Genomic DNA, 14,049 nt, shown 5'->3' with positions numbered 1-14,049 from the left:
AAGTTAGGTAAGTTGACAGCTACCCACAGATTGTCTTTTGATACTTTTTTTTTTTTTAAGTATTTCAGTCTCTAACAGCCACACACATACTTTCAAACAAACTAGAAACATGGATTCATACCACTTTGAATTCAAGACTTCAGCTTCATGCGTCCCCAGGAAACAATATTTTCTCTCCTGCAAATGAAAATATATATATTTTTTCTGATCGCTTCAGTCTCACTTAGAAAAATGTCGCATTGAATTCCAGTAACTTAGGGGAGAATTTAAGACAGCACAAAGACAATCTACAAACAAATGAGTTAATTTTAACAGAATATGTGGAGATGAAGCCAATGACAGTCCCAGAACTTATATCAAAAGGCCAGAAAACCTTTACAGATGGTGTCTCACTTGCTTTATTATTTTTTGTGTGTTTTCAAAAAAAAACAAACAAACAAACAAAACAAAAACAACTTTTTCTTTAAGGGGAAAGTCCATCCTAAAATTGGTTTGTGTCAAGAGAAGCAGATGAATGAGAACAAGACAGTGAAAGTTTGAGCAAATATTGATCAGAACAAAGACAGTCTATATTTTTTGAAGTTGTGATTGATCAAGCACAAATTGGCAACTCCATGATGTAGCATGAGAGCTCACCATCCAATGAATAAAATTCCATAACATTGTTTTTGTTTGTTTTCCATTTTTGCATTATAACTGATATATTTTGTATAGGTGTTGTGCAGAAAAGTAGTCCTTTTAAATAAAAACAACAACAACAACTAAAGTATGACTTTATCAAGGGCACATATGTAATTTAGCAATTTACTTGATGGGAAGATAGCAAAAATAGCACAGAGCAAACAGGGGTGAACTCATTTTCAAAAGAATTTGATTGAACTTTCACTGTCAGATGCTGTTTTGTTTTTTTTTTCTTTTCAATTTCACGTAAGAAACAGTGCAAATTTGCAAGGTCAATGGTTTTACCTTTCAAAGATTTCTGAGATTGATACCATTACCAAATCTATGCTGCAAGATATTGTGATTACAGTGCACTCTCATTAAAAACAAACAAACAATCCTTGTTAAAAACAAAATAAAAATTCAGGTCCCTAAGTTATCTATAAATCTCTACACTCTATAATGTTTGGTCACAAAGAAACTTTGTTAAATGAACGAAAACCACCGATCCTGAGAACTTTGTTATACCGGGGGTGCAACCTGCACAGCATTACTGTACATGACAACATGTGAAACTTCAAAATCCAATTTCTGTCATATCTTTGGTCTGATTTTTATGAAATGTACATCATTCTGTTTCATTTTACTCTGATTCATCAAAGTTAACTTGAACATGCATAGGACTGTACTTATTGATGAGTTAATTCCATGTGATCATAAGTTATTGTATGTTGAGACAACAACAGCATAAAATTCAGTAAACAAGAAACAGGTAATACTTGAAACCAACTTGGATGATGGTATGAAAGTTAAAAAAAAAGTTATATATTAACACTATCAAAATATTTCGTGAAATTTTAGCATTATGCATAGATGAAAAAAAAAAAAATCTTTTGATGTTGGGAATGAATACATGTGCACACAACACAAAGTCATCCTATGCAGCTGGGTGCCAAGGGCCTGCTTAAAACTTCTACTTCCATGGTGCTTCTCATCAAAGCCTGTTCAGCAACTGGATGATGGAACAAGAAATAGGGCCGTCAAAGCTCTCAAGTTCTACATACAGTAAACTCTATCTGGTGCCATCTTAGCCTCATTTCTGAACATCTGAACACGCGAGCCATATAGCTAAAGGATACAAATCTTTGGAAAGATTTTTTCTTTTTAAGTTTCTTGATACATTTGACTGATTTGCAACACTTTTCCTTTCAGCATGTCACAATTTGTCTTTTTGAATAGTGCTCTGAATGCTACATAGAATTTTAGCATGTTACTGCAACATGTTTAAACCTATCAATTCAAAGTCTCCCCTGTCAATATACATTACAACATAGGCAAGCACAAAGAAAAACATACAAACTGTTTAGATGTGAGCAGTCTTTCAAACCCAGTTTTACTCCATTACACAATACAAGGTCAAAAAAGACATTTTTTTTTTCTTGAAGTGTCTGAGAATATGATAAAGTTTCAAACCAAGTACAAATTGCAATATAACAAAATATTTCATCAGCAGTGAAGCACAAGTTGTTGATTACCAATACCAGTACTTGTCCAATTCAAGGCTATCTTTTTATGAGTAGAAAATGATAGCAATAATTACATTTCAAGGCAAGTCAAATATCGTGCACGTGCACATAGAAGAAAAAGTAAAGAAGTTTGACACTGCCACACACTGTGTTCAAACAAGCTTATGAATGAAAATATGCTCATCTTTTTATGTTTGTTTAGACCTATGAATCTGTCATTGCATGTAACCACTGGTGGCCTTTGTAATCTTATATTTGGGCTGTCTTTCAGCCTTCGACAATGTTGTTGCTCCTAGACGTAAAAAGCACAACACCTGCACAAGTTTACTAACATTAAGTCCCCTATTTTGGTAATTTTCTTCACCCCCCCCCCCCCCCCCCCCAATCCTACAGGCTGATTTCAGACAATACTGGTCCACACACACGTGCACTTGCACTTCGTGCAGCAGCATGCTCACTACCCAGGCACCCAAACAAAGCCAGGACTTTTTGACAAAGCACATCAGGCAGGTCGCTGGATGGCTCTGGTACATCGCCACACATAACACATGTGTACGCTTCTCGCCCAGACGCTCCGTGGCTCCCACACAGACGGCAATCTTTTGTGTATGGCTGCACGTCAGAGCTCCGGGACTTTTACTTGTGGGAGCTAACGGTAAAGCAGGAGCCATGTATGTACGCATGGCTTCACCTGCGCACTGCTCACAATAAACTGGCTTGGAAACAGCAGCGCTCAAGACCTGGAAATGAAGCGATGCCGGAGCGCTCGGCATTTTCAAACTTACAGATTGAACAAGTATTACCTATGCTATCCCAAATATGAATTATTACTTATCAAATGAGCCAATGGACATTTATTACACAGTTTCTTTCGGTCTATGTTTGAAGATTCGCGTACAAATTGAAAAGGAGCTCTCAGTCGCTAATAACAGCGACGCACGTAATACCATACCCATAAAAACACACACGCACATAGACACCGCTTATGCACACATGCACTGGTTGAAGCTCGCAGATCGCCTCTACGCACAAGCTCGATCGGCACACAATCGTCGCATAGAAGATGCATGCACACAGCACAGAACTGCTCGATGACGATAGCCAAGCTACGCACAGCCAGCCAGCGAGACGCTATCTCCATGTGTGCATAATCGACCCCTCGCAAAACCAAAACAAAGACATAGACACAAGTGAAAACGTGGGTAGTTCTTGAATTCTGCTGAATATCTACATACCTAAGGCAACAGGAGGGGTAAACCAGGCTTTAGGAGGGGGTGTGCCTTTGTTGTGAACATGTCCCAAGACTTGGCCGACAGTATTCCGTGTCTGAGTTTCTTGTCTAAACCAATCCGTGATTCGATTTTTCTCCAGACTTCCATTGAAGATGACAATTAGTTTCATGTTGTTGCTCCTACTCGCTCGGGCCAAATTATCAATAAAGTGGAACATACTGTTCCACTGCCCTCCACACACCCAGTCTGTAAAGCTCCCGCCATAGAGACGATGAAGGCAGCTATCGGCATCTATTATCAAAAGTAAGGGATCCTGCCCAACCAACGCTCTCCCTCTTTTACCAGTGTTGTTTAGTCGCTTCCGAGCAAGTTGTCCCAGGTCCACTCGGACGCATGCTTGCTGACAATTCCGCTCAACGTAGTCTAAAAACCCCAAAATACCCATGGCTCCAGGCTTGTGACTTATTCCAAAGTATAGTTACAACATACAAGGTTTGTTGTTCCCCAAATTGGTCCACAGTTTTGTATATAAATCGTGGATGTTCGAAGAACATGCATCCAAACGATGGAGTCCATCCATCTACGTACGCGCCATGTGCTCTTCAAAAGCAGACAAAAGCCGTCATGCGCATGCGCAGGATTCTAAAATCATTGGAATCTTGGGTTCCCGTCGTGAACACGAGTAGAAGTATATGAGTAGTCAACGTAAACACTGCAATCGCGGAGACAATATCAATTACCGCGGAAAATCAAATTGCGAAATATATTATTATCACACATTACCCGTAATACTGCTGGACCAACTGCGTATTAAAATTCATAGTGTATTTTAATCCAAGTGTCTCTCAACTGATAACAATGTAATATTAGTAAGGACAACATGATTATAATATGTCATAAATCGTAAACGTCACGACAAACCTAGTTATTAGTGAGAGGTGTAAACAAACAGGATTAGATATCACATACTCCTATATGTAGTACATAATTATGTTATATTTGCTATGTAGGACAAGTCAGGGGTATCTCTAACACGTTTTGACGTTACATTGACACTGGGCTACTGAAAGATAGACGTTTTATTTTGCGATCACTTAAAAGTTAGAATACAGCTGTTGGCCTAATGTATCGTTTCAACAGTGACAGATCGCAAAACGATGCATGATGATCCAAACTATCATAATCATGATAAGTGCAGGGGCTGCGGAACGTTTTTCAGGGTGGGGATGGTGGGGGAGGGGCTGCGGACAGTGTGGTCAGAGGTCAACAAGTTCAACGGTACACGGTATCGGTATCCGCTCCCTCCCCCCGCCCCCCCCCCCCTTGAAAGAATCTAAGGATGGAACTTTCGGAATATATCAGGTGTGATCTTTTCCCATTTTTTTTTCAACTTTATTCTATCATTTTATTTTTTGGCGGGGAGGGTCCGATTTCTTTTCTTCAGTCCCAAAAAACGTGGGGAGGGGGGACTGCAGCCCCCTAATTGGGCCCTATGGTTCTGCGGCCCCTGAAGTATACCAACCACTAACCTCCACGAAAACAAACACTACAAAAACATCACAAGCACACACATACATACACACACACACACACACACACACACACACACGCAACAAACAACAACAACAACAACAACAACAAAACACACCTTGGTTTTTTGTAAGGAATATCATGTGCACGATTTTCCATGTTACAATACTATACGCTGTTCTATTTCTTTGTAGTAAGTAAAAATCCATGTAACCTCCCTCTAGCAGCATCATTTACCATGCAATTCAGTCTGGCAATATAATTTTATGATGTTATGGATTAATATATAAGTGCAGGTGATACAGATCCGCATAGAAATGTACGATGCAAGGTTTTTGAAAAAAAAAAAAAACTGCGAAGACGGTATTCATACCATGTATTGCAGCTGCTCTGACCCCACTCAACCCCAACCCCACTCAAACCCAAAACACGCGCGCACACACAATATATAAGCCTACATCCATAATAGGGCTTAGAAAAAATGAATAAAGAATGACATACAACTGAGAAACAAAAACCCTAAAACGTATAAAAACCAACAAGGATTTTCAGTCGGGGGGGGGGGGGGGGGTGAGGACTCAACGAGGAGAGGCACCCCCACCCCCACCTCCGTGCTGGCCAACTCCCTCCTCCCCCAATAGGTGTTCGCGGTCCCATAATACACGGCAGGTGTTGGATCACAAGGTGTAATACGACCACCACTCAACATCAGCCGTACAGGGGAATTTTGCCGCAGAAAGTGTATTTTCTTGTTATCACTAATGATTATATTGGCCTCTGTTTCACTGCGTGTATTGGAGAGCGCTTAGATGAATCTGGTTCAAAGGATGGTAGATTTGGTTGAGATGGGGCTTCTCACAGGTTTCCAACTTTTTTTTTTTAGTTAATGAGGAACCTCTAATGTAACCTCTAATGAGGTATCTCTAATCTATGAAAGAGCATACAATTCTAAGAGGAATTCAAAGTCTATTTGTTCCAAAAAAAAAACGGTTTTGAAATGGCTGAGATATCCAAAAACAAAGCGATCCTATAAAAAGATGGGACCAATGACCTTAGAATCAATTTGTTTACTCAAATTCATGAAATTCACGAATAAAACTTTGTTTTACATTTGGATATTTGGATATTTCGGTCATTTCAAGACCGATTTTAATCAAATGAACCTTAATCAGGTTCCTCTTATAGCCCTTTCACATTTCACTTTTTGTTTTCTAATTATCTTACAAAAAGTTAAAAGATGAATCTCCATCTAAACCAAAATTAAACAATCCCTGTATATGTTCATTAAACATGTATAATCGAGAGGACATTTTGCTTCCAAAATTGCCCCTGTGAAAGAAAAACAGGAACTTTCATCTTTTGTATACACTGTGGTGTCATTTTATAAATCCATTGAAAGTTTGGAGACAATCGAGAAGATTTTGAAAATTCTGCAGCAAAAACGAGATTGCTAAATAGGAAGATATTTGTTTTACTTTGCCTATAATGAAACGCTGGCAATGAATTTCAACAGACTCTGTATAAAAGGGCCCACATTATCCATCTTCTTTTATCTTTTTCTTTTCTTTATTTCTTTTTTCCCTCTTCTTGTATAATACATATCATTATTATTATTTTGTTGTTGCTGTTGTTATTGGTGTTGTTGATGTTATTGCTGACATTATTACTATTGTTGTCAAAGAGAGAGAGAGAGAGAGAGAGAGAGAAAAAAAAAGGGGGGGGGGGCTTTGGTGGAATTGTGGGGATCCAGTCAACGCTATATCGATACACGACGCAATCCTGCACCTTTTAGTACAAGTCGTAATGGCTATCCGATCCGTGGTAATTGATTATCCACTGCTCGTAATCTGCAGAAAAACTGATAACATTGGAGCCATGGACGAACATGCCTCGTATAACGGCGCAATATAAATGAGTTGTATCATAACTATCATATAATATTCCAGTTCAAATATGATTCTTTTTTACCTGTGTAAAGTCGACGCAGTGTATAGGTCCATTTTCCTGTATGAACTCATGAATACTAGCCTCTTGTATATGCAATAAGATCACTCACACGCCGTGTTAATGGTAAATTCCCAACGAGTTGTCAATGGAAGTTTATATTTCATGTGCTTTATTGAATTTGTCGATTTTGTTGTTGTTATGAATGACCATTTCATATTCTGAATATTTCATTTTTGATTGAGATGACGAGGAACCAATAGCTTGGCAACAAACGTTTCGAATGAAATCATACTGAGTGATCAAACAATAATTACACAAACAGGGATAAATTCATAAAGATCAAAATGATGGAAATTATACATTCTATAGCTGAAAACAAACCGAGTTTGTAAACTAAAAGGCAGTAAATTCATTTATCTGTGCTATGAGCTTGAAGATGGCTCATAAACTGTAAATGTTCTTTACTTATAATGCTCATGCGTTAAAGACTATAACAATATTAAAAAAAAAAATCTTGGCAAAAGAATCAGCTTTCCTCAGTTCTTACTTCACTTTGTGTTGCTTTTTGCCTACCACAAAGCAGTGTAATGAAAGACGAGACAAAGCACTTAAAATTTCACATGATATCTCGTTCATATAAAGTGGCATATGATACATATGAAGAGTTTGTTTGCAAAAACCGATAAGTCCATTTTTGAAGATTTTGAAGTACGGTCTCTGTCATAAAGTACAAAATAATACCTTTTAAATGATATATTGGTCACTACATATAAATGTACATTTTTGAAGTTATGGTCAAAAGAAGCAACAATTTTCTTATTATTCTCTTTATTTTTCTTGACCTTTAATCGCAAATATCTCCTTTTGGCAAATATGGACTTATCGGTTTTTGCAAACAAACTCTTCATATATATACATATTATCATATATATATACATATATATATATACTCGTATGTATATATATATATATATATATATATATATATATATATATATATATATATATATATATACATATATATATATATATATATAGAGAGAGAGAGAGAGAGAGAGAGAGAGAGAGAGAGGGAGAGAGAGAGCGAGACTCATAATATATGATCCACGTAAGGCCATTGTATGCCTACAAATTGTATTTGTCAACAGTTTAGTAACTTAACTTTGAAAAAAAAAAAAAACACGTTAACATCCATTGCATGATTTGATATCAAAAATATAATCTCTTCCAGACATGGTTTCATTTAGCAACGATTTAAAGATTTATTTGTGAGGTATGATTTAATTTGATGTCTTAAAAACAAAGTTGAGCCTTCTATATTAACTTAAGAACCGTGTCAAATGGAAGTGAAGAGTGGGGAAAGACTCGGGAAAAAGAGAGAAACATATACCACACACACTCACAGACATACAAACGCACAAACACGCTCGTCCTTTCATGTTAACACTTTTACGCAGAGTCAGTGAGGTTCCTGATTGGCAGAGCCATACAACGCAGTATCATTCAAATGTTTTACAGCGCCATAGATTCATGTCGCCCTTTTCGGTGGATCGCTTACAAAGTGCGGTTCTGCCACAACACTCTCAAGGAAATAGTATCTACGGAAAATACTGTTGTGTACATGTGTGTTTGAAATCTTAAACGGCAGGAAGAACAGACAGAAATCATATCAACTCGGGCTACGCCGGCTGAACATTTCCGTTAAACAACGGAACTTGATAATATGAAACTATTAGCCTATGATGAAATCAATGTGTACTTATTCAATAACTTGGATAACAGAGTTTCATTTTTAATTTGAGTTACTTCCCATTCTTGAAAGGAAAAGGAAGAAATGCAATGATAGGTGTAAATGGGTATGGATATACACATGTTTACACGCCATATAGGCATATGTATTATACATACATGCATATAGACTTACAATCACCACGCATGCATATATATAACATACGTTGAAAATGATATTCTACAGAGGTTTTGCTTCAACTCAGTTATCCTGATGATAATGCCCCATAGTTATGTCGAGGGAGTAGGCCTATACAATCAGGGGTGTCGAGAAGGGGGCCGAGCACGGGGAGGGGGTGATCCGCACCCCCACCTCCATAATATGAGGGAGCTTTTGTATTTTCAGAATTGAAGTGAAAATATCACGTATACACATTTTTGATGGAATTTTGGGAAAAGGAAAACTAAATCTTTTAATGGAGTGGAACTGAGCGGAGCAAGGGTTAATTGGAAGGGGATATCCCCTCCCATATGGCGGAACTTCTGCATTTTTGGACCAGATCTGGCGCACACTTTAATTTGTCAATCTCAAAAGTGTACTAATTCTATGGAAAGAGACCGAGCGGGGGAGGGTGTGGGAGGGCCCGGTGTCCCCTCCAATGCAAGAGAGATTTTGCATTTTCAAATTGAAATTCCATTTAATGATCTGGTGCATTAATAGGCGACATATTTGGGCAATTTTCTATCAAAAAAGCAAGAAAACCTTCCAAAAATTGGGACATATGGGAGGACAAAATGATATGTTTCCTCAACACTTTTATGGGGGAGAGGGGACAACTGCCTCCTGCCGCCCCCCCCCACCCCGACACCCCTGAGTGCAATATTCCCCTCCCCCACGAAAGCAGGAAATTAACATCTTTAGTAATTGTCATGGATATAGTATACGTTATACATACGATACTATTATGTGTACTATCTAAAAGCCAATATACAAAGGCCAATTTCAATTGGAATATTGACGGCGGCGAAAATTACGTAAGGTGATGCAATCTATAGAAAAGGTAATGATGTAACGATTCAAACAAGACCATTGAACAATGTAAATGCACTCTTTTTTATAATTATTTATTTGCTACAGCGCCTGTCTGAACAAATGAAAAAAAAAAAAAATACCGAGAATGTGCCACGTCCTGCTAATGATAATAACGGCGATAATAGTGAGTATTATTAGTATCAATGAGTATTATTCACTGAACATGTATGCCTAATGCTATGTTGAGTAGCCATAGTGTCGTTGCAATGTGTTTGCGTGTGTGTCGTATCGTATAATATTATGTGTTTCCTGTGCATATTTATCATTTTGCTCGAGAACGGGGATAGTAGGCCTGGACAGTGAAATAGTAGAATTGCTAAAATAATCTCGAAAATATCGACCTCGAAAGACGTGAGATCGTGCTCGGAAGTGAATTTAAAATCCAATTTGTACATTGTGTCATATGAAAAAAACTGCGATGGTATGCATATGTTGTCATCGGCAGTAAAAATCTTACAAGAATTTTGGTAATTTGTTGTGCCTGATTGGGTGTGCATGATTGCGAGGGTGTGTGTGTGTGTGTGTGCGCGCGCGCGTGTGTGTATATACAAAATTCTTTCTTTTCCATTCGTAATATTGACAATGTGGAATTCATGATGTTATAATGAAATTTGTATTATTTTGCAATAACTAATTTGTATATTGTTCATATGAAAAAGAAAGAAATATAAAAGATTGACAAAAAGTGTGTGTGTGTGTATGTGTGTGTATGTGTGTATGTGTGTGTGTGTGTGTGTGTGTGTGTGTGAGTGTGTGCGCGTGCATATGCATTTATAAAATACATGTATAATGTACTAGCAATGTGTGCATGTGCGCGCGAGTGCGTGCGTGTATGTGCGGATGTGTTTTCGTGAGACGAGTCTACAAGTCCGCATGGATGTGGCGGCTGATGTGCGCCCGAGTTTGTGTCTGCGGTTATGAACATACATTCCATTGGTGGCATGTTTGTAATTTTTGGCTGCATGACTAATAAAATGCTAGACTCTTCCGTGGTGATGATCTCCCGGTTAAATGCTGGGTCTGGTGACAAATCTTGACTCATTCTCGCCCCGCAGTCGCGACCACGGCCGACGAACACAGCTAAAAGTAAAACACAAGTTGTCGCACAAGGCTGTTACGATTTTAATTCAGAATGCTCCATGTTTGCTTTCATCTACATTATTTTTGTACATCGTAGGCCTACATAATACTTGTAGAAATAATTTGTTTATCTAATACAGATTCACATTTAATACAGAAATGTGAAACGAAGGTTGTATCTGGCAACCACACAGCATGCAGAACTAGCTTACCCATAGCTTACCTGCCAAACTACTAGTAACATGAAACGGATTAAAATATAATTGTATAATGTATTATATAGTTGAATGAACTTAGTGAACTGAAAAAAAAAATATTGTTTTACTTTATACATTAGCCTATTGGAAACAAGAAGTTTCAGAATAGCAGGTTTTTGCGAAGCAATCTCTCCTGCTGTGTACTTACAGGTTTAGTGTGTGTGTGTGTGTGTGTGTGCGTGTGTGTGTGTGTGTGCGTGTGTGTGTGTGTGGGTGTGCTTGTGTGTATGTGAATGTTTGTATTTGAGTATGTGCATTTGTCGACTTCGTACGGTTTTGTACGATTAAGCAGGCGTTCACGTCATGCCGTCCTATATTCATTGGTCTATTTTGTACGATTAAGCAGAAGTTTTTCAGTCTGACCAAGGTCTGATCACGTTGATCACGGTGAATGTTAATCTTCGTTTCATTGTGAAAACGATGGTGACATTGAGTAAAAATATCATTGAAAAAATGTGTGCATGTGTGTGTGTGTGCGTGTGCACGTGTTCGTTTCTATAGTTTCACTGAATGCATTTTGTTGTGAACATGCACTTAGGCCTAAATCTTGTTACACAGAATAAATGTAGGTTCTACTATTGAAATCTATCATAAAGAGGTATAAGAAGTAAAAAAAAAAACGGTTACTGAATTTATAAACGGCAGGGAATGGTGAGAAGTTACGCATGCGCTTGGGGGTTGCGATGGGGTAAATGTCTGGATTTCAATAGAGAAGTATAGGCCCTGTGTAGGAGGTTGGGAGGGATGGCAGGTGCCTGTATTATGCACTGTTATGTGGAGGTATGGGATTTAGAGCCATGGTACAGGTGAAAAGGAAGGATCTTTGTCGTTGTGTTTTAACATAATATTCTGCAGTTATGTATCTACTTTGTATGATCACATATATACGTCACTTGATCACGATAATTGAATATTGTTATTGATATTGTTCATTTCCATATGTGAAGATGGCTGGATAGCCCATATTCAGCTACACTATAAGCTGGTCTTCCATGGGGTCTAGTTGGATGTGAGGTGGGACCACTTCACCGGGTTAAACATCCTGCTCTTTGCGATGAATGAATGAAGCGGGATCTTTCACGTGCATGAGTTGTGACTCTCATACACGGGATCTCCATTTTATGTCCTATCCGAGGGACAGAGTGTTTTGCCTCCTGCTAGAGGGGACGGTATGATTATACACACAACATTGCTCAGTCCAGACTCGGGTTCGAACCCGGGCCCTTAGGATCGTGAGGCAGACGCGCTACCGACCGAGCCAACTCACCGTCCATGTTAATGACTTCCATATAATAAATCAATATCATGCAAAATGTTATAAGCTATTTTTATCGTAGTAAGCTGACCTTTCATTGCGACTGATTGACAAATTGCCTTTCATCGATGTAAATAAGCACAGATTGTTCAGTAGGTTTCTGGTTTTATTAGTAATCATACATTATAGAAAATACTCTAAATAATCGGTGTTTGTTTATGTTGATAAAGAGCACTTTGTCAATCAGTTGCAATAAAAGAAATCTACACAAGTTAATTCATCAATTTGAAAGATTTAATTTGTAGTAAAGACGGACAATAAACTCGTTTGATTTTGTTAAGATATTCGAAGTGCCATTTTTATTTGTAAATTTCGTTTGTATTGAATAGAATCGAAATAAAACTTTCTAAAAAAAATGTATGTATGTATGTGTGTGTTTGTTTGCGTGTGTGGATGTGTCACATTTTTACCAATGGTGATGGTAGTTACGGGGATGTTCTAATGCTTTAATCGGCAGTTATGGAAGTCATTAACAGTTTCGACTAACATTGGTAGGCCTAACCGTGTTCAAATTGTATTTAAAATGTCTTTGAAAATTATTAACTGCCGATTAAGATATTCGAAGTGCCATTTTTATTTGTAAATTTCGTTTGTATTGAATAGAATCGAAATAAAACTTTCTAAAAAAAAAATTGTATGTATGTATGTGTGTATTTGTTTGCGTGTGTGGATGTGTCACATTTTTACCAGTGGTGATGGTAGTTACGGGGATGTTCTAATGCTTTAATCGGCAGTTATGGAAGTCATTAACAATTTCGACTAACATTGGTAGGCCTAACCGTGTTCAAATTGTATTTAAAATGTCTTTGAAGATTATTTATAAATAAAAACTGTGTAATTTTATGCTCATCAGATCAAAGTCAAGAAAATAAAAGTATAAAAAGCAACTAACAGACACACACAGAACACACGCATACACACATACACAAAGAAATCGTGTCCCTTTGTGTAGATCAAAAGCACATCATGTATTTTATGCAATAATTTCATTAAGTAAATGCTATTTTACCTAAAGGAAACGTATTTGCATTCTCATCTTATACTAGTATTATACGATAGCTTTTCTTGTTTACAATATTACCCGCAGTCGAAACCATATTAATGAAAGACATACGCCCTATATACAATATCTTGGGTTTTTAGCCTGGGACAAAGGCTAGAAAGGGGCACTCGAGGTTCTTCCCCTCACGGAGCAAAACGTCGTTGTTTTTGTTGTTGTTTTCCCCTTACCTCTTATTAAAAACTCGAGCTATCTCGGTTGCCCTGGCTTTGTGTTAGAACTTGTATTGAGCACCTCCTACGTCAGTCGTCGTGACAAGGTAAAGGCCCGGTCCCACTGCACTTACGGATGCAAAGAGGATGTAAAGCGTACAAAAAATCTTGCCATCCGTTGGAAAACGCTACGAATCCGCTGTGTACCCATCGCATACGTGTTTCATCCGCTCTATCCATCGAGCATCCGTCCACTGTGATTTCATCCGCGCAAAAAGTTTTAAGCTGCTTAAAACTTTTAGAACGGACGAACTTTCCGCTGTGTACGATGTAAATCCGCGACATACGAGCAACAAACGTTGTATGTCCGTGCGGCGTCCCTTAAACGTCCGCTGCATCCTCTCTGCATCCTCTGGGCATCCTCGCAACTCACATCCGCTGCAGCTAAAAACGGAAAGAGGGAGGAAAG

The 14,049-nt window shown here is 38.1% G+C and overlaps 1 protein-coding gene across 2 annotated transcripts in view; it reads right to left on the bottom strand.

Moving 5' to 3' along the window:
* Positions 1 to 4,011, bottom strand: part of LOC140246183 (constitutive coactivator of PPAR-gamma-like protein 1 homolog) — a 55,077-nt gene extending 51,066 nt beyond the window's left edge. For both annotated transcript variants that reach the window (XM_072325623.1, XM_072325624.1), the window contains exon 1: positions 3,422 to 4,011. In XM_072325623.1, the coding sequence (XP_072181724.1) occupies positions 3,422 to 3,863 (442 nt within the window). In that variant the 5' untranslated portion in view covers positions 3,864 to 4,011. The remainder of the gene's footprint in view (positions 1 to 3,421) is intronic.
* Positions 4,012 to 14,049: the final 10,038 nt, after the last annotated feature.

This window comes from Diadema setosum, chromosome 2 (genome assembly GCF_964275005.1).
Source record: "Diadema setosum chromosome 2, eeDiaSeto1, whole genome shotgun sequence".
Classification (NCBI taxonomy): domain Eukaryota; kingdom Metazoa; phylum Echinodermata; class Echinoidea; order Diadematoida; family Diadematidae; genus Diadema; species Diadema setosum.
The sequence above is the reverse complement of the archived record's forward strand: the minus strand, read 5'-3'. Positions and strand labels throughout refer to the sequence as shown.